The sequence below is a fragment of the Chiloscyllium punctatum genome, chromosome 39 (genome assembly GCF_047496795.1).
Source record: "Chiloscyllium punctatum isolate Juve2018m chromosome 39, sChiPun1.3, whole genome shotgun sequence".
Lineage (NCBI taxonomy): Eukaryota > Metazoa > Chordata > Chondrichthyes > Orectolobiformes > Hemiscylliidae > Chiloscyllium > Chiloscyllium punctatum.
This window is the reverse complement of record NC_092777.1, coordinates 7,373,865-7,394,885: the sequence shown is the minus strand read 5'-3', so window position 1 is coordinate 7,394,885 and position 21,021 is coordinate 7,373,865. Positions and strand designations below refer to the sequence as shown.

The 21,021-nt window shown below is 42.5% G+C and overlaps 1 protein-coding gene across 1 annotated transcript in view; it reads right to left on the bottom strand.

The window, feature by feature from the left end:
- Positions 1–19,305, bottom strand: part of LOC140463789 (WW domain-binding protein 2-like) — a 37,156-nt gene extending 17,851 nt beyond the window's left edge. Inside the window, exons 1-3 of the mRNA XM_072558102.1 lie at positions 19,216–19,305; positions 7,225–7,333; positions 889–1,027 (exon numbers count right to left, since the gene is read on the bottom strand). Coding sequence (XP_072414203.1) covers positions 889–1,027; positions 7,225–7,333; positions 19,216–19,253 — 286 coding nt within the window. The 5' untranslated portion in view covers positions 19,254–19,305. The remainder of the gene's footprint in view (positions 1–888; positions 1,028–7,224; positions 7,334–19,215) is intronic.
- Positions 19,306–21,021: the final 1,716 nt, after the last annotated feature.

Here is a 21,021-nt window from a genome sequence, read left to right as displayed (position 1 = left end):
TACAAGTGGTGGCCTTCTGGAAGGCTTGAAAAAGGCAAGCAGAACAGGATTCCCTGGAATACTGAATTTTCAAACCAAAACAGTATTGACCAATATTAAATACTGTTGAGAATGATGACACTTCGAAGGATCCTAGAATGATGAGACTAAAGACTGGACAGGGTAAAGTATAAAGCTGTCAGAATTCCAATAATAAATAAGGATTTGATAATCAGATGAATAGAAGCAATGCTGTTACTTTATCTTATAGAATATAGAGTCCCTACAGTGCCGAAAGAGGTCACTTGGCCCATCAAGTCCACACCATCCCTCCGAAGAGCATCTCACCTAGCCCCAGACCTTAATCCTATCTCCATAAACCTGCTTTTACTATCAATAATCCACCTAGCCTGCACATTACTATATACTATGGATAATTTGGCATGGCCAATCTACCTAACCTGCACATCTTTGCACTGTGGGAGGAAGTAGAAGCACGTGGTGGAAGCCCCGCCAACATGGAGAGAACAATGCAAACTCCACACAGACAGTCACCCAAGGCTGGAATCCCACCCCTGTCCCTGGCACAGTGAGGCAGCATTACTAACCACTGAGTCACCATGCCGTGCTGTTGACACCACCTCATACTGTTGCCACCTGATGGCAGAGTAAAAGACATCATGGAAAAGGTGCAGAACATTCTACAGATGAACAGCCAAAAGTCATGTAATGTGTCAGAACCAACAACTGAGGAGGGGTGATTTTAAGAAGGAATGTAAAAAGCAAGACTCCAAATTTCTTCACCCAACAAAGCAATTCTGTCATCAGCTGTTAATCATTACCCATTTCTGCCTTTACTTGCTGGAACACATATTGAAGGAGACTGGAACATTCCTTATTCCCACTTACCATTTGGCTCTGCTTCAATTTGCCCTTTGATATAGCCTGGCCTAAGCTTTGGCCGCTTGATCTTACAATCTTTTATCAGAGAAAACGGCATTGTGAAGGATCTTAGCGCCTTTTTGAGATCTTTTGACAAAAAGACAACCTAGGAAGCACAGAAACAAAGAGATTCATGCCAGAGAATAAGTGAAACAAGTACATCCAGTTATATCTGTATATCCCTGTCACTGCTGGATGCATGGGGTAATTTAGCATAGTGTATGTTAGTCCTGGGGGTAACTAAGGACTACAGAATTGGAGGAGACACATTGTCATTGTATAATACTGTAGTACAGTACTGGTGGGGATGGGTCTGTCACTATATAACAGTGGGGTACAATACTGATGGGGATGGGTCTGTCACTATAACACTGGGGTACAGTACTGATGGGGATGGGTCTGTCACTGTATAACACTGGGGTACAGTATTGGTGAACAGAAGTCATTTAATGAATACATGAGGTGACTGTGAATATTGGAATTTGGAATATTGTCTACAGTTTTGGTTGCCACACTTCCAGAAAGATTTGGAGGCTTTGGAGAGGGTACAGAAATGGTTTACCAAGATGTTGCCTGGTTTGAAAGATATTATGTTTACGAAATTATGAAAGGGATGGATAGAATGGATAGTTGGAGTCTTTCCCCAGGGTAGAAATGTCAATTACTAGGGGACATAGGTTTAAGATAGAGGGGGTTAAGTTTAAAGGAGATGAGAGAGACCAGTTTTTTGCACAGAGTGGTAAGTGCGCTGCCAGAAGAAGTGATGGAGACAGTTACAATAGCAATGTTTAACAGGCATCTTGACTCACATGGGAATTGGTAGTGAAAAGGGATACAGACAATGTAGATGTAAGAGATTTTTAGTTTAGAAAGACATCATGCATTAGTGCAGTCTTGGTGGATCAAAGGGCCTGTTCCTGTGCTGTATGGTTCTTTGATACAATATTGGTGGGGAAACATCTGTCACTGTATAACACTGGGGTACAATACTGATGAGGATAGGTCTGTCAGTATACAATGCTGGGGTACAGAACTGCTTGAAACACTTGGGGAAACTGTAAATAAAATTTACCAAATTTACTGAATGATCTCCAAAGGAGAAGAAATTACCAATAAGGTTCCACTTTCTGCAGCTTTTACTTAAACACCAAACAGTACCAAAACAAATTTCACATGAAACAGATAAACATCTCAAATTTAAAAGATAACATTTAATACAAAAGTATATACACAACCACAAGAATGTGCATCACATCCCGCACAATGAGACATTACGTAGATATGGAGTTTCATTATATGCTGTCTTTGTCCTTGCCAGGTAGTCAGGAGTTCAATCAGTCAATAGCCTTTATTTGTGAATTTTAATGGGTATGATTATCACCTGCGAGATACATCTCTATTAACCATCTTCTCTCTCTCTCTCAGTTCACAACAATCCTGATGGTGTAGCTTTCCAGATCCTTTTCAGCTGACATCCCGATTCAGAGTTTGGCCACTCTGGGGAAACTGCTCAGTTAGTTAGCATCTCCGAGCTGTCTTGTAGCTTTTAGGGTTTTAGACCTTGGCTAGTTTGCACAGTATTTCCAAGTGTTCTTGTCTTTTCTCTGCCAAATAGAAAAACTGACCCCTTGCTGAGTTAGTTGTATTTTTTTCTTCAAGAATTCTTGGCGTCCCTCTTTCTGTCTATATCTACTTTCTGTTTGTGTCTGCATCTCAATCTTTACCCTCCATCACCACTGCTTGTTTGTTTCTACTGTAGTGTAAAAGATTAAGTCTGACTGTGTAATATGCTAATGAAAGACAGTATACATCATCCCAGGAAGTGTTGTGATATTTCATTAATTTGATCTCTTTTGCAGCCTCGTGGCAACATGAAACAATCGTAAAATGTTTTCTAATTCAGGAATACATGAAGGGCTTGTGCCCAAATGTTGATTCTCCTGCTTCTCGGATGCTGCCTGACCTGCTGTTCTTTTCTTTTCCAGTGCCACACATTTTGACTCATCAGACTCTGTAAATACTCAGTGAGTGGATAAGTATTTATTGTCTGTCCTTAAGTGCCTCTTGAACTGTGTATCATGCTCGGGCCATTTTTAAGGGCAGTTAAGGGTCAACCACATTGCTGTAGATCTGGAGTCACATGTAGGCCAGACCAGGTAGGAATAGCAATTTTCTTCCAGAAAGGACGTCACTGAACCAGCAACCAACCAACAATCATTAAATGGTTTCCCTGAGGGTCGATTCTGATTCTAGATATTTACTAATTTAAATTTCATGGAAATCAAACCCATACTTCCAGACCATTATCTTGAAACTCTGGATTATTAGCAGTCATATTACCATTATGTCAGCACCTCCATTCAATTGTTGTCTACGCATATGATATCCTAGTCAGGCAAGAGTTTGTTGAACATAAAAGTACTGGAAATAATTAAACATTTGATGCCTTTTTCAATACGCACAGGCCAGCCAGTGACACGCACATCCCACAAATCTATAAATAAAATCTCCTCTGAACCCTTTCCAAAGCTTCCACATCCTTCCTATAATGCAGTGACCAGAACTGCATGCAATACTCCAAGTGCAGCCGCACCAGAGTTTTGTACAGCTGCAGTATGACCTCATTGTTCTGAAACACGATCCCCCTACTAGTAAAAGCTAACACACTCTATGCCTTCTTAACAGCCCTATCAACCTGGGTGCCAATTTTAAGTAATCTAAAGTACATGAACACTGAGATCTCTCTGCTCATCTACACTACCAAGGATCTTACCATTTGCCCAGTACTCTGCATTCCTGTTACTCCTTCCAAAATGAATCACCTCACACATTTTTGCATTAAACTCCATTTGCCACTTCTCAGCCCAGCTCTGCAGTTTATCTATGTCCCTCTGAAACCTACAACATTCTTCTGCACTATCCACAACTGTACCAACCTTACTGTTGTCCACAAGTTTACTAATCTATCCTTCTACGCCTCATACAGGTCATTTATAAAAATGACAAACAGCAGTGGACCCAAAACAGATCCTTGTGGTACACGACTAGTAATTGAACTCCAGGATGAAATCTTTCCTATCAACCACCGCTCGCTGTCTTCTTTCAGCTAGCCAATTTCTGATCCAAACCACTAAATCATCCTCAATCCAATGCCTCCACATTTTATGCAGTAGCCTACCATGGGGAACCTTATCCAAAAGCCTTACTGAAATCCATATACACCACATCAACGGCTTTACCCTCATCCACCTGTTTGATCACCTTCTCAAAGAACTCTAAGTCTTGAAGCAATACCTACCCTTCCCAAAACCATGTTGACTACCTCTAACCAACTTATTCCTATTGAGATGATCATAAATCCTATTTCTTATAACCTTTTCCAACACTTTACTCACAACCAAAGTATGGCTCACTGGTCTGTCATTTCCAGGGTTGTCTCTACTCCCCTTCTTGAACAAGAGAACAACATTTGCTATCCTCCAGTCTTCTGGCACTATTCCTGTAGGTAATGATGACATAAAGATCACAGCCATAGGCTCTGCAATCTCCTCCCTGGCTTCCCAGATAATCCTGGGTTAAATACTATCCGGCCCAGGGAATTTATCTATTTTCACATTCTCCTGAATTGCTAACACCTCCTTCTTGTGAACCTTAATCCCATCTAGTCTAGTAGCCTGTTTCTCAGTATTCTCCTTGACAATATTGTCTTTTTCCAGTGTGAATACTGACGAAAATATTCATTTAGCGCTTCCCCTATCTCCTTTGATTCCATGCACAACTTCCCACTACTGTCCTTGACTGGCCCTAATCTTATTCTAGATTTGGAGATGCCGGTGTTGGACTGGGGTGTACAAAATTAAAAATCACACAACATCAGGTTATAGTCACAACCATCTGATGAAGGAGCAGCGCTCCAAAAGCTAGTGCTCCCAATTAAACCTGTTCGACTATAACCTGGTGGTGTGTGATTTTAAATCTTATTCCAGTCATTCTTTTATCCCTTATATACCTAGAGAAATCTTTAGGGTTTTCCCTGATCCTACCTGTTAACAACCTCTCATGTTCCCTCCTTGCTCATCTTAGCTCTCCCTTTGGGTCTTTCCTGGCTACCTTGTAACTCTCAATCGCCCCAACTGAGTCTTCACATCTCATCCTAACTCTTCTTCTCTTCTTCCTCTTGACAAGTGTCGGAGAAATTTGCCCAATAGGTTACAGCTATCACAAAACACCATTCGAAGTGAAATTGACAAAAGAGTTTATTGCAAAAAATATCGCTGGAAGAGAAATTGACTAGGCTGACACAGAACTGACCGTCTGTACAGGTAGATCAGAATTTCTCTTCCCAGAGCGGAGGATGAGACTAGTTTTATAGCAATGCTGCACAATGACACTGATTAAGAAATGGGAAACTACAATGTATATAGAAATGGAGTAATCTAGTTACAAGGATGCTAATTGGAAAACAAATATCAGATGAATGTCCTGTTCCTTCATACAATGTGGTGGGCGGCACGGTGGCACAGTGGTTAGCACTGCTGCCTCACAGCGCCAGAGACCCGGGTTCAATTCCCGCCTCAGGCGACTGACTGTGTGGAGTTTGCATGTTCTCCCCGTGTCTACGTGGGTTTCCTCCGGGTGCTCCTGTTTCCTCCCACACTCCAAAGATGTGCAGGTCAGGTGAATTGGCCATGCTAAATTGCCCGCTCATTGCAAAATTACTGAGCTCTAGAAATTCATGACAGGATAAACTTAGAGATAAAGATTTTGCCCAACCAAGCTGTCATCAACAAGTCACACCAGCACTTACGACAAGGCAATATATCGTCCAGGAGGAAGCACAATAGAGATTGTTTGTTTGGAGAAATTTTAACTCACTATGGCCCAGAGCTACCTACTGTCATTGCTGTAGATGCATCTTATACAGGACTGGGATCTGCACTCTTTCAGAATGGACAGCACAGACCAGTTTATTATACACGCTATCCAGTGGGAGACAGAACAGAGACATGCAATGATAGATAGTGAAGCATTCACTGCTATGTGGACTTGTGAAAAATTTGCAGATTATCTTCTTGGTCTTCAAGACAGAGTAAGACCACAAACTCTTAGAAACATTCAAATTCAAAGGAGTTATGGAAAAAAAGCCACCACAACTACACCAATTCAGACCAGAATGATAAGTCTTAATGCAAAGACAGAGTAGGTCGAGGAAAACTGACAATAGACGATGCTTTGACTTGTGTCCTGTGGAAAGATATTGTTTAATTGGAAAGGTGAAAACCTTTAATAACAACCACAACTCTACCAGCAAACAAAATCAAAGATGCACAAAAAATGAGGAACAATGTGCTCAAGTCACTGTGTACTGTGGATGTGAATTAGTGTAAGGGGTTAGGTCTGGCTGTGAGATATGCATGATCACAGGAAGTGGTGCAACACCACATGATCTTTCTTTCCATTGCAGCCTTGTAACAAGATGAAGCCACAATAAGATTTATTTTTCAATAAAGTTAATGTTTTCCTTACCACAGCTGCACAACAGGATCAAGTACATTACATCTGCAGCTCTCTGTTGTGTCTGATGACATGGTGTCCGTGTCTTCACTTTGTTTCTGTTGGTACTGCCTTCATGTCAAATGTTGCCAGCTCATACTTTGATTGGTATTTCTTAATATCCAGAAAAGTTAAACATACTCAAAAGCACAAACATTTTAATGAAATTTCAATTTTTCTCACTAGGTTAAACTTCACCCCTCCTTATCCCACCAATTTTCCACGTGAAACATTATTGTTGAGGAATAAATTACCCAACATTCCAAGACGTGGAGGTGCCAGTGTTGGACTGGGCTGGACAAGTTAAAAATCACAACACTAGGATATAGTCCAACAGATTTATTTGAAGGAACTGCACTAGCTTTATTCCAAGTCAAGTACCACACAGGTTAGATACAATAGAGTGAAACCTTCCCTTATGTTATCTTGTTAAATGTTTGTGGGTTTAGTAAAGATCGTACATTGATCATCTTCTTTTGCACTTCCATTAAACACTCTGTGAAGAAGGAAGGTTTACTTTGTATCTAGTCTGTACTGTATGCAGTCAGTATCAAGGTAAAGAACAGTTTCATGTCATTATTCTTGACTGGTCATGAACTCTGGTGAGTGAAATAAACTCTTCTATTATAATTTTAATGCTGTAAAGTGGTGACTGCTGTTGATGTATATGAAGCTCAGAGCCTGTGTGTTTATTTAATGTAAAAATGGACAGGACCTCTTTGCAGGTGTGGAAGATGCAAAATTACTTACTTGATGTGGCATCAGATAAACAGTTCCCTTCCTCGAGCCTTTGAAAGCCTCCAATGTGACATTCCTGTCAACGAATGACAGCTTCACATAATCACAAAACATCAGAAAGCTGCAAGCATAAGAAACAGGAACATAATGTTATGCCAATACAAGTATGGTTTTCTACCTCCTGTGACCAATGAGATCACCCGAGGTAGCTTTGTCTCCAGGAAAGTTTGAAGGATAGCTTCACCGTAAACCTCTCTATTATCTTATTGAGGTTTACAGCCTAGACAGTGAATACTGTGTGGCTTATGGATTACCTGATATCCACACAAGTACCTTCTGGCAGAGATTATTAGAAAGCAACCGGGAATGATTGAGGAGTCTACAGTGAGAGGGCAGAGATATTACATTTTTGATTTGGGACAAAGTTTAGGAGAATAATTTCATATTCATACATTTGGTTTCAATTATTGAAGCAGGATAATTATGATGTCGTTGAAGTAAAGGAGAGGTAAAGGGATATAAGATCAGGATATGAATATGGAATTTGAATTACTTCTCATTCAGAATGAATGACGATACTGGCAGCTTGGGTTAAACAGCTTTGTGTTGTGTAGTGACTAGAATAAGGTTGGCCAGGTGGATCTCATTGAATAAGAGTTCCTGATTGGCCCAAGTTAACAGCCCCAATCAGGCAGTCCTGGCTAAAAGGTCCCCCTCCAACTGTATTTTGATTTAGTCCCTACCCTCCCCTTCACTGTTTTGATCACATAGCATTGCCCTTTGATGTGAAGGGCGGTGCTTGTCACTGGCCACTCGGGTGTTTTCCTATCTTCCTGGTGGTGGATATCGAATAAAGATTCGTGCACCTTGTGTATCTCACTGTGTCTCACACCTACACACACACACACCATGGGTGCTGGTGAAAAATAAGCACTACCGCAGTTAGGCGGTAGTGTGGGGGTTGAAAAAAAGAGAAAGAAAAAAGAAAAAAAAAAGAAAGAAAAAAAACCAAACAGGAGTTTCTGTCACTGGCCACTCGGTTGTTTGCCTATCTTGAGAGTTGGATGAGTGTGTGACTGTGTGTGCGCGCGCACACGTGCAAGGACTCTCCTCCTAAAAATATAAACAGGATTCTGCCAAACTGGCCATCAATAGGTCCAGGGAGTGGGCCATGGAGGGAGTCATGGGGGCCGACTGCCCGCCCCTCTTCCACGGTTACATTAGAGCCCGGGTGTCCTTGGAGAAGGAGCACGTGGTGTCCACCAACACCCTGGAGTTGTTCAGGGAGAGGTGGGCGCCGCAGGGAGTGGAGTGCATTATTTCCCCCTCCAACTGTATTTTGATTTAGTCCCTACCCTCCCCTTCACTGTTTGATCACACAGCATTGCCCTTTGATGTGAAGGGCGGTGCTTGTCACTGGCCACTCGGGTGTTTTCCTATCTTCCTGGTGGTGGAAATTGAATAAAGATTCGTGCACCTTGTGTATCTCACTGTGTCTCACACCTACACACACACACACCATGGGTGCTGGGGAAAAAAATAAGCACTACCGCAGTTAGGCGGTAGTGTGGGAAAAAAAGAAAAAAAAATAAACAGTAGTGTCTTCCCCCTCCAACTCTATTTTGATTTAATCTCTGCCCTGCCCTTCACTGTTTGATCACACAGCATCGCCCTTTGATGTGAAGGGCACTGCTTGTCACTGGCCACTCAGGTGTTTTCCCTTTTGAGAATTGGATCAGTGTGACTGTGTGTCTACACGTGCAAAAAAAAACAGGATTCTGCCAAACTGGCCATCAACAGGTCCAGGCAGCGGGCTGTGGAGGGAGTCATTAGGGCCGACTGCCTGCCCCCCCTCTTCCGCTGCTTGTCACTGGCCACTCGGGTGTTTTCCTATCTTCCTGGTGGTGGGAATTGAATAAAGATTCATGCACTTTGTGTCTCTCACAGTGTCTCACACCTGCACACACACACCATGGGTGCTGGGGAAAAAATAAGCACTACCGCAGTTAGGTGGTAAAAAAGAAAAAAAAAATAAACAGGATTCTCAGGAATCCTGTTCACTCTAGGGACCAGTTCTGAGCTAGGTGGCCAGAGTCCATGTACTGCGCTTGTGTAAATAAAGGGTGATGGGAGATTGGCTTCTGTGGGACTTATTTCAGTTGCAATTATATATTAGATTAGCTAAGTGGCCAGAAGGTAGTGAATTCAAAATCTACTCCAGGGTATTAACCATGTAATCTAGACTGGGAAAACAGCACTATTGGAGGTGTCATCTTGTAGATGAAATACTGGACAAAGCCTGATATGGTTTGTCAATAGAATACAAATAACCCCCTTCTTCAAAAATAAAGGAGTTATAAAAATAAAGGAAGATTCTGAGTAATCCAAGATGGAGGACGGGAGCAATTGTGCTTCTAAGAGCGGCTCCTTTTCTTTTGAAGTATTTTCAGAGTTGGAGCTGATTTTCTTGAATTCAAGGAACAATCATTACTGTTTTATAAGCTGTTGCATTGTTTTGGGAGAATAAAATAAAAACAACGGCACTTTTAAAAAGGCGGAAGCGAGAACAAAAGCAGAGACCACAGGGGAAGTGATTCAAATGAGAAAGAAACCTACACTGCTGCCTGACCCAGCAATGAATCTGCACAGATACTGCCTCTGCTGTTTGAGCATAATTAACTCTGGACATCGGATTGTGTCTAAGAAAATAAAAACAGCAAAATTCATAGCTGTCTTTGGAGAAACCTGTGTAGGAGGGCTTACAACAGGGGAGATGCTAAGTGTAACCTCACTTTTTAAAAAATCTACAATAGTGAGTAGAGTAGCTTTTTTTATTATATGTTTTACTGAGATCTGTCTTGCTTCAATTTTAAAAATATAAAACATAGGTAATAAGTTAGCCTGGAGCAATGTGTTTTAGAGTGGTACAACTGCTACTTTCTGCATCTACAGTTTAAGGTGCAAAGATAGCCTTTAGTAGAGTGATAGGCGCATCTTGTCAGATGTGGGAGATTACAGACAGTTTCCTGTCTGCATGAAGTATGTTTGGTTGCAAGTCCTACTGGAGAAGCATGGATCAGTTGGAGCGGCAATTAGAGGCAATAAAGAATTTACAGGAGCTGGGGGTAAGATGGAGGGCAGTTATAGGAAGGGTGAAAAGCCACAGATACAGTCAGATAGATGGGTTACCTCCAGAAAAGGTAAGAGAGGGAGGCAGGTTATGCACAAGACTCCCACGCGATCCCCATCTCAAACAAATATGCTGTTTTGGAAAATGTAGGGGTGAGGGACTGTCAGGGGAATGTAGCGTGAATGGATGGCAGTTATAGGAAGGGAGAAAAGTTGCAGATACAGTCACATAGATGGGTTAACTCCAGGAAAAGTAAAAGAGGTAGGCAGCCAGTGCAGGAGTCTTCTGTGGCTATCCCAATTTCAAACAAGTATGCTGATTTGGAAAATGTAGGGGGTGATGGATTCTCAGGGGAATGTAGCGCAAACAGCCAAGATTCTGGTATCAAGACTGGCTCTAATGCAACGAGGGTATGTTGGGTTTCAAGAAATCAATTGTGTCAGGGCCTCTCTAGTCTGAGGCACAGATAAGACATTTCTGTGGCCAGCAGCGAAAAATCAGAATGGTGTGTTACCTCCCTAGTGCCAGGATCAAGGATGTCTGAGAGGGTGCAGAATGTCCTCAAGGGGGAGAGGGCCCAGCAGGAGGTCATTGTTCACATTGGAACCAATGGCACAGGAAGGGAAAAGGATGAGATTCTGAAGGGAGAATAGAGAGAGTTAGGCAGGAATTTAAAAAGGAGGTCCTCGAGAGTAATAATATGTGGATTACTCTCAGTGCTGCGAGCTAGTGAGGGGAGGAATAGGAGGATAGAGCAGATAAATGCATGGCTGAGGAGCTGGCGTATTGGAGAAGGATTCACATTTTTGGATCATTGGAATCTCTTCTGGGGTAGAAGTGACCTGTACAAGAAGGACTTATTGCACCTGAATTGAAGAGGACTAATATACTGGCAGGGAGATTTGCGAGAGTTGCTCGGAAGGATTTAAACTATTAAGGTGGCGGGTGGGACCCAGGGAGATAGTGAGGAAAGAGATCAATCTGAGACAGGTACAGTTGAGAAGTGAGTCAGTCAGGGAAAGCAGGGACAAAGCAGAGAACAAGGTAGGACTGATCATTTAAACTGCATTTATTTCAGTGCAAGAGGCCTGACAGGGAAAGCAGATGAACTCAGCGCATGGTTAGAAACATGGAACTGGGACACGGTAGCAATTTCAGAAATGGGGCTCAGGAATGGACAGGACTGGCAGCTTAATGTTCCAGGATACAAATGCTGTAGGAAGGATAGAAAGGGGGGTGGGGCAAGAGAGGAGGGTGTGGTGTTTTTGATAAGGGATAGGCATTACAGCTGTACTAAAGGAGGATATTCCTGGAAATGCATCCAGGGAGGTAATTTGGGTGGAACTGAGAAATAAGAAAGGGATGATCACCTTATTGGGATTGCATTATAGACCCCCTAATAGTCAGCATGAAATTAACAAACAAATTTGTAAGGAGATCTCTGTTATCTGTCAGAGTAATAGGGTGATTATGGTAGGGGATTTTAACTTTCTAAACATAGACTGGGACTACCATAGTGTTAAAGGTTTAGATGGAGAGGAAATTGTCAAGTCTGTACAAGAACATTTTCTGATTCAGTATATGGATGTACCTACTAGAGAAGGTGCAAAACTTGACCTACTCTTGGGAAATAAGGCAGGGCAGGTGACTGAGGTGTGAGGGAGCACTTTGGAGCCAACGACCATAATTCTATTAGTTTTAAAATAGGGATGGATAAGGATAGCCCAAATTTAAAAGTTCTAAATTGGTGGAAGGCTAATTTTGATGGGAATAAGGCAAAAAGTCTCAATAGCTGATTGGGGGCAGACGTTCGCAGGTAAAGGGATGGCTGGAAAATGGGAAACCTTCAGAAATGAGATAACGAGAGTCGAGAGACAGTATATTCCTGTTGGGGTGAAAGGCTGGTAGATATAGGGAATGATAAGAGCAGGGAAGGCATTTGACAAGGTTCTCCATGGGAGACTGGTTAGCAAGGTTAGATCTCATGGAATACAGGGAGAACTAGCCATTTGGATACAGAACTGGCTCAAAGGTAGAAGACAGAGGGTGGTGGTGGAGGGTTGTTTTTCAGACTAGAGGTCTGTGACCCGTGGAGTGCCACAAGGATTGTTGCTAGGTCTACTATTTTTCGTCATATATATAAGTAATTTGGATGTGAGCATAACCGATATAGTTAGTAAGATTTGCAGATGACACCAAAATTGGAGGTGTAGCGGATGGTGAAGACGGTTACCTATGATTACAACAGGATCTTAATCAGATGAGCCCAATGACTGAGGAGTGTGAGATGGAGTTTAATTCTGAATAAATGCGAGGTGCTGCATTTTGGGAAAGCAAATCAGAGCAGGACTTATACACTTAATGGTAAGGTCCTAGGGAGTGTTGCTGAACAATGAGACCTTGGAGTGCAGGTTCATAGCTCCTTTAAAAGTACAGTCACAGGTAGACAGGATAGTGAAGAAGGTGTTTGGTATGCTTTCCTTTATTGGTCAGAGTATTAAGTACAGGAGTTGGGAGGACATGAGTTGGGAGGTTGTACAGGACATTGGTTAGGCCAATTTTGGGATATTGCGTGCAATTCCGGTCTCCCTCCTATCGGAAAGATGTTGTGAAACTTGAAAGGGTTCAGAAAAGATTTACAAGGATGTTGCCAGGGTTGGAGGATTTGAGCTGTAGGGAGAGGTTGAATAGGCTGAGGCTGCTTTCCCTGGAGCGTCAGAGGCTGAGGGGTGACCTTATAGAGGTTTATAAAACCATGAGGGGCATGGATAGGATAAATAGACAAAGTCTCCTCCCTGGGGCAGGGGAGTCCAGGACTACAGGGTATCGGTTTAGGGTGAGTGGGGAAAGATATAAAAGAGACCTAAGGAGCAACTATTTCACGCAGAGGGTGGTGCATGTATGGAATGAGCTGCCAGAGGAAGTGGTGGAGGCTGGTACAATTGCAATATTTAAAAGACATTTGGATGGGTATATTAATAGGAAGGGTTTGGAGGGATATGGGCTGGGTGCTGTCAAATTGGACTGGATTAATTTAGGATATCTGGTCAGCATGGATGAATTGGACAGAAGAGTTTGTTTCCACGCTGGTCATCTCTACAACTCCACCACTCTTAACTGTGAATGCTGTAAATCAGAAACAAAAACAAAGTTGCTGGAAAAGTTCAGCAGGTCTGGCAGCATTTGTGAAGAGAAATCAGAGTTAACGTTTCAGGTCCAGTGACCCTTCCTCAGAACCGATGGCAGCTCAGAAAATGTTGGTTTGTATGCAGAAGATAGGGTGGGGGAGGAGGTAAAGAATACGTTGGCATAGAGCCCAAAGAGACAGAAGAACAGTTGGACAGACAAGGAGTGGATAATGATCTGTCTAGGAAGCAATGCCAACAACATCATCAATATATCAGAGAAAGAGTTGTGGGTGGGGGCCAGAATAGGACTGGAACAAGGAATGTTCCACATACTCCACAAAGAGACAGGCATAACTGGGGCCTGTGAACTCACCCTGAAAATGGTAGATATGGGGAACGATTATTTTGCTTCAGTATTCACAGCAGAAAAGGAGGGTCGCTTGCGGGAAGATCCATGGAAATTAGCACAGGATCAAAGATTAAGGTCTAAATACAATTAGCTTAGAGTCACCAAAGTGGGGAAATTAATGGAACAGAAGAAAGTGACAAATCTTCAGGACCTGACGGTTTCAATCCACAGCTTAGGTGGTAGGAAAGCATATTATCTTTCAGTTTCTTGGATTCAGTTCTACCTCTAGATTGGAAATTTGCTCATTGGCTCCTCTCTTTAAGGTTGACAGAGGGAACCCATGGAACTCCAGACCAGTTAGCCTAAGATCTGCAATGGAAATTATTGATTTCTAAAATCAAGAATAAGGTAACATATTTTCAAGGTGATCAGGGAGAGTCAGCATGGATTCTTGAAGGGTACATCATGCCTGATAAACATCAGTTTTTTTTTTGAAAAGGAGGTGATGTTGTTTATGGACTTCCAGAAGGTTTTTGATAAAGTCTTAGACAAGAGAAATTATTGATACAGATAGGAAATTTGTTAAGTGGAGGAAAGTTGGAATAATAGATAAGTACTCAAATTAGTCAGATGTGACTAGTGGTGTCATGCAGAGATCTCTGTTATTCACAATGTCACAATGACCCAGAAAAGGCATAACAAGTCAAATATATAAATTTGTTGCAGCATGTGCAGTTGGATTTAATATAAGCATGTGTGGGGTTATCTATTTCAGACTAAAAAAGAATAGAATACTTTTTTATTAGAAGGCATGTATTAGAATATAGTCAATGTCCAATGAGATTTGGGGTTCAGGTACATAGCTCTTTAAAATGCCACGAACAAGAGTAGAAAATAGTAAAGAAAACCAATGAATGGTGGCCTTCATATCTAAATGGCTGGTGTATAAAGATGCAGATGTTAATCTGAAGTTATACAAAAACTCTAGTTAGACCCCATTTCGAGTAGTGTGAGCAGGTCTGAGCAGCATCTGTTAGGAAGGATGTTTTGGTCATAAAGGGAGTTCAAGGTTTACAAGTATGATATCTTGACTTCAAAGTTTAGGTTGTGAGGAGTGAATAGACAAATTAGACCGTTATTGTCTAGAATTTAGAAGGTTAACAGGATATTAACAGGGAAAGGTACAGTAGGTAAAGATAAACTATTTCCACTGGTTGAAGCTTATAAAACAGGGGGCAGAGTCTAAGAATTAGAGTCAGGCCATTCAGGAGACATGTTAGAAAGTACATGCAAAGAACGATGGAGGTTTGGAACTCTCTTCCTCAAAAATTGATCGATGCTAGTTCAACTGTTAAATTTAAATCTAAGACAATTGTTTTTTATTAAGCAGGAGTATCGAGAGATATGGGACCATGGTAGGCATATGGAATTAGGCTACAGATCAATTGTGATTTAATGAAGGGCACAACAGGCTTATAGGGCTGAATGGTCAACTCCAGTTCCTACCAGAAACATAACAGGCATACAAATAGTGGGACAATGACAGCAGATCAAAGATTTTTCAGTGAATAACTTATCTATTCACTCCCCAAAATATGGAGGAAAGCGAGGACTGCAGATGCTGAAGATCAGAGTCGAAGAGTGTGGTACTGAAAAAGCATAGCCGGTCAGGCAGCATCCAAGGAGCAGGATAATAGATGTTTCAGGCATAAGCCCTTCATCAGGAAATTCCATCTCCAAAATGTGTCCACCATTTACAAACCATAAGGCAGGAGTATGATTAAATATTTTCCATTTGCCTGGACAGGTGCAGCTCCAACAATACTCAAGGGATTCACAACATCCAAGCAGAGCAGCCCAGTTGATCACCATCCCATCCACAATGATACACAGAGACAGCACAGCATACCATCTTGAAGGACAAGATACATCGTTATACCATCACCTACATATTCTCCTCCAAGTCACACACCATCTTAGTGTGGAACAATATGCCAATGTCGCAATATGAAAATCTTGGAATTTCCTCCCTAACACCACCGTTCACCCCCTGCATGCCAATAGTTGAAGAAGGCAGCTTACCATAAACTTTGCAAGATAAATCAGAGGTTATGTAATAAATTATCTCCTTGCCAATGAAGCCCACATCACAACAACAAAAATGTTGAGTGCAGCTTATCAAGTCAAGAGCAGAAAGACAAGTTCTTTGTTCCACTTTCCAACGTATTCTGTGTTATAATCACACATAGCGGAAGACACGTTAATTGGCACGAAGAACTTCCCACCAACACTAATTAAAAGGATCATAAACTACCTATACATTAGCTGGTGGATTAATTTCTCTAGCTGTTCATGCAATTTTCCTGTATTTCATTGTCTGAATAGTATAGAAGAGTGCTCCAACTGATGCTAGAATACTTATTAATTTAAAATCTTGTGCTGAATCAAGTTGCTTGCACTCATCGGCATCTGCGTAACCTTCCTCTGGGAATTGAGCATAACTGGAGCATGAAAGAATGCATGCAAAGCATGCAAACTGCTGGAAAATGGAGGGAGAAAAGAGTTCTTAGTAGGAGGCCTTATCCACATTGGGCATTCAGAGAGCAGTTCTCTTACCATAACTTTAACAGGAGACAACATTTGAGATATTATCATTTTACAACAGAACTAAAATCTGTCATCTGCTGCTGCAGCCATAACGGCAGCCTCAAAGCACAACAACGGCAGCATTGATGGGGGAATATCATGATGACCATGGCTCCTAACTCATATGATACAGAATCATACGATAATTAGAATACAGGAGCCAATTCAGGGACCATTATGACGATGCTGACTCTGTAGAATAGCAACTCAGCTAGTCCCATGTTTTTTCACTTGCCATTATCCACTGATTCCAGTTTTGCTAGGGTTCCTTGATCATGGTATCGAATGAGGCACTGATGTGAAGAATTGTTGCTCTCACCTTACCTCTGGAATTCAGCTCTTTCATCCATGTTGAGTTATGTAATTCTCCACCACAATTTACAACTAGATGTAGCTGAGCTGCAGAGCTTAGATCTGATCTGCTATCACTTGCTGCCAATGCTGTTTGCCATGCAAGTAGTCCAGTTCGGTGGCTTCATCAGGTTAACACCTCATTGTTAGGTATGCCTGAAGCTGCTCTTGGCATGCCCTCCTGCATTCTGCATTGAACCAAGTTTGATCCCTGGTTTGATTGTAATAGTTGAGTGGGGATATGCCAGGCTATGAGGTTGCACATTGTGAGTTGCTAGATCTATTTGAAGTCTGTGCTACTTAGCACAGTGATAACCATAGAGTCATAGAATCAACACAGATGGACAGCATTCTCAATGTGAAAGCAGAGCTTTGTCTCCTAAAAGACTGTGTAGTGATCACTTTTACCATTTACTGTCATTGACAGACGCATCTGCAACCAATAGATTGGCAAGGATGAGGTCAAGAATGTTTTTCCTCACTTGTTTGTTCCATCACCAGCTGCTGCAAACACAGTCTAGCAGCTATGTTCTTTTAGGACCCAACCAGCTCCATCAGTAGTGTTGCGGCTGCCACTCATGGTGGTGGACATTGAAATCCCACACCCAGAATAATTTTGTGCCCTTGCCAACCTTGGTGCTTCCAAGTGTTGTTCAACACGGAGGCGCACTGATTCATCAACTGAGGGAGGACTGTATGTAATAATCAGCAGGAAGTTTCCTTGATCACATTTAACCTGAAGTCATAAGACTTCATGGAGTCCACAGTCAATGTTGAGGACTCCCAAGGAAACTGCCTTCCAACTGTATACCACTTTCCTGCCAGAGTGATGGTGATGACAATGTCTGTAAAGACATGATTCCCTGTTTCTGCCATTGACCTAGGTAAGGCAAAAGCTAATGCCATATGGTCCATCCAGTTCCATTTCTTTGTTGAGACTTTGTAGTGATTGATACAACTGGCTTGTGAGACTATTTCAGACGGCAGTTGAAAGTAACCACATTGCTGTAGATCTGGAGTCACATGTCAATCAGACCAGGTGAGATGGCAGATTTCCTTCCCTTAAGGATAGTAGTAAGCCAGATGAGTTTTACAAAAATCAACAATGGTTTTATGGTCATTTTGGGCGGCACAGTGGCACAGTGATTAGCACTGCTGCCTCACAGTGCCAGAGACCCGGGTTCAATTCCCGCCTCAGGCGACTGTCTGTGTGGAGTTTGCACGTTCTTCCCGTGTCTGCGTGGGTTTCCTCCGGGTGCTCCGGTTTCCTCCCACACTCCAAAGATGTGCAGGTCAGGTGAATTGGCTATGCTAAATTGCCCGTAGTATTAGGTAAGGGGTAGATGTAGGGGTATGGGTGGGTTGTGCTTCGGCAGGGCGGTGTGGACTTGTTGGGCTGAAGGGCCTGTTTCCACACTGTAAGTAATCTAATCTAATCTAGATTCTTAATTTCAAATCACCATCTGCTTTGGCCGGATTTGAACCCAAATCATTATTGGAGTTTCTGAATTAATAGTCTAGCGCCAGTGTTCCCAATGTGGCTGAAACAGTGTCATGTTCAGCTCCACGATGACATTCTGATACTCAATGTACTGACCAATAAAGGCAAAATGCTTTCTTCACCATTAGTCCAGCTGTTTAATTCCAAATGTATTAACTAAATTCAAATTACACCATCTGTAGCAGTGGGATTCAAACCCCTCTTCCGAGTACAGCAGCCAGTTCTTCTGGATTATTAGTCCAATGTCACCACTAAGCATGACAAGTGTGTAGCATCTCTTCCATCCTCGATTAAATATTTGTCTTATGCTAGGTCTTAGTGTTCAATGTATTCCACAAGTGAGTGGGCACACTTATTCAGTTAATAATTCAGTTTGCCAACTCAAAAGTGCAGTATAAACGGGTGGGAAAATTGTAACAGGCTTCAGGTGAGGACACGGATTGTTGTAACAGGCATCCCCTCTGACAAGGAGTGCGACTGCCAATGTGAGAAGACTGTGTTATTTTCGGTAATGTTGATTAACAGGATGGACATTAGCCAGGGGCACTGGGAAGGCCACCCAGCGCGTTCTGTTATTTGTTTTTCTCTCTGAGGAGGGAGGAACCGGGCAACACAGGATCTTAACGTTTAAAGGGAGACCGAATAAATGTCTGAAGGGAGAGAAGTGGCAGAGGGTTGGCAAAAAACAGCGGGACGTTTTCAACCGCGCGATGATAGGCCGAATGGCCTCACCCTGGACTGTGCCGTTCGTTATAATTGATAAATACAATCAGATTCGGTAACAATTCATCGTTAATATAAAGGCAGCTATTTTGTGTAACCCGACAAGAGTACATCAGGTTAAAACTCCGAGCCGACGGTGTGCAGCCGGAGCCGGGTTTGCCGTCCCTGCCGTTACCTCTGGTTACCGGGCTCCCCCGGTCTGTTGATCGCCATCTCTCCGCCGGACTGAGGGACAGAAACATCGAGAAACCGATCGGCCCCGCCCCCTTTTTACAGGGACACGCCCCTCCCCCTCCTCCCCGCCCCGCCTCTTAAAGGGACACTCACTAGCCGCCAGGCTCCACCTCACCCTACCTCACAAACACCTCAAACAAGGCAAATGACCTAAAACACAGGCCCAGATTAGAGCGGTGCTGGAAAAGCGCAGCAGGTCAGGCAGCATCCGAGAGGGCAGGAAAATCAACGTTTCGGGTAAAAGCCCTTCATCAGGAATAGAGGCAGGGAGCCTGCAGAGTGGAGAGATAAATGGGAAGGGGAAGCAAGTAGCTTAGAGTACAATAGAGTACAATGGGGGTGCGGATGGAGGTGATAGGTCAGAGAGGAGGGTGGGGGGAGGTAGCAAAGAGTACAATAGATGAATGGGGGTGCAGATGGAAATGATAGGTCAGGGAGGAGGGTGGCATGGATAGGTGGAAAGGAAGGTAGGCAGGTAGGACAAGTCATGGGGACAGTGCTGAGCTGGAAGGTTGGAACTGGGGTGGGGGAAGGGGAAATGAGGTAACTGGTGAAATCCACATTGATGCCCTGGGGTTGAAGTGTTCTGAGACACGGGCATCAACAAGCACACAACCTGATTCAAGATGTATAAAAAGTTTGATGAGTCTCACCAGTTCAAAGCGCAGATGCTTTCACATTTTCCACTCTTTTGATGTTACTGAATATTTCCCATGTTAACTAGATAATTTGTTAGGCTTCCCTTCAACGTCATGTCAAAGTGTGAAAACTTCAACCACTGAACATCAACTCCAAATTTACTAGTGGGAGACAACTCCTGATCCTACAACCACCCTGGGGCTCTCTAATTCTTACTTCCTACTTGACACTATGAGCCAAGAGCTAGAGGAATTGATGATCTCCAAAATCATTACGAGAACTTTCTAACGCCAACCCAGCTGTTTCAACTCTTGGTAGATAAGCAGGAGGCTGGAAGAACACAACAAACAAGGCAGCATCAGGAGGTGGAGAAGTGGACATTCCCGAAACATTGACTTCTCCACCTCCTGATGCTGCCTGGCTTTTTTCGTTCCTCCTGCTAGTCTACTTTGGATTCCAGCATCTGCAGTTTTATTTTGTGTTTAAATAAGTTTTGAGTTTTAGAACAGTTCCCTCTCCAGGTTGCAAGAAATTTACAGTTCATTTTAAAGAACAGGGATAAGGTATATCTTTCTGCCATTATCTTTCTGTCTTATCCATTCTCAGGAGGTCGATATCATTGGCATTGTCAGCATTTAATGTCCACCTTCCCCTGTTCTGAGAAAGCATAGTGAGAGATATTACCAGCTGGTTTATGATGCTATTTCAGAAGCCAGTTGAGTCAAGCACATTAGTAAAGACACTGAAGTAATATAAGAATGTCAGATTTCGTTTCCAAGACCACATTAAATAAACAATTGGGTTTTACAAGAATCTAAAAGCTCCATAATCACTTTTACTGACACGAGCTTTAAAATTCATTAATTTTATCATTTTTACCGGAATTCCAATTTTTAAACTCCTACGCTGGGATTTGACCTCAATCACTGGTTACTAACCTGTATTACTTTGGCACTGCAATTTGCTTTTTTTTTTATTGACTGGGCAGAATTAATCTAACTTTTTCATTTCTTTCCTAGCACAAGCCATTTTAGAACCTGCCCTACCTGCCTATCTTCCTTTCCACCTATCCACGCCACTTCAACCTCCCCATAATTTTGCAGCCAGA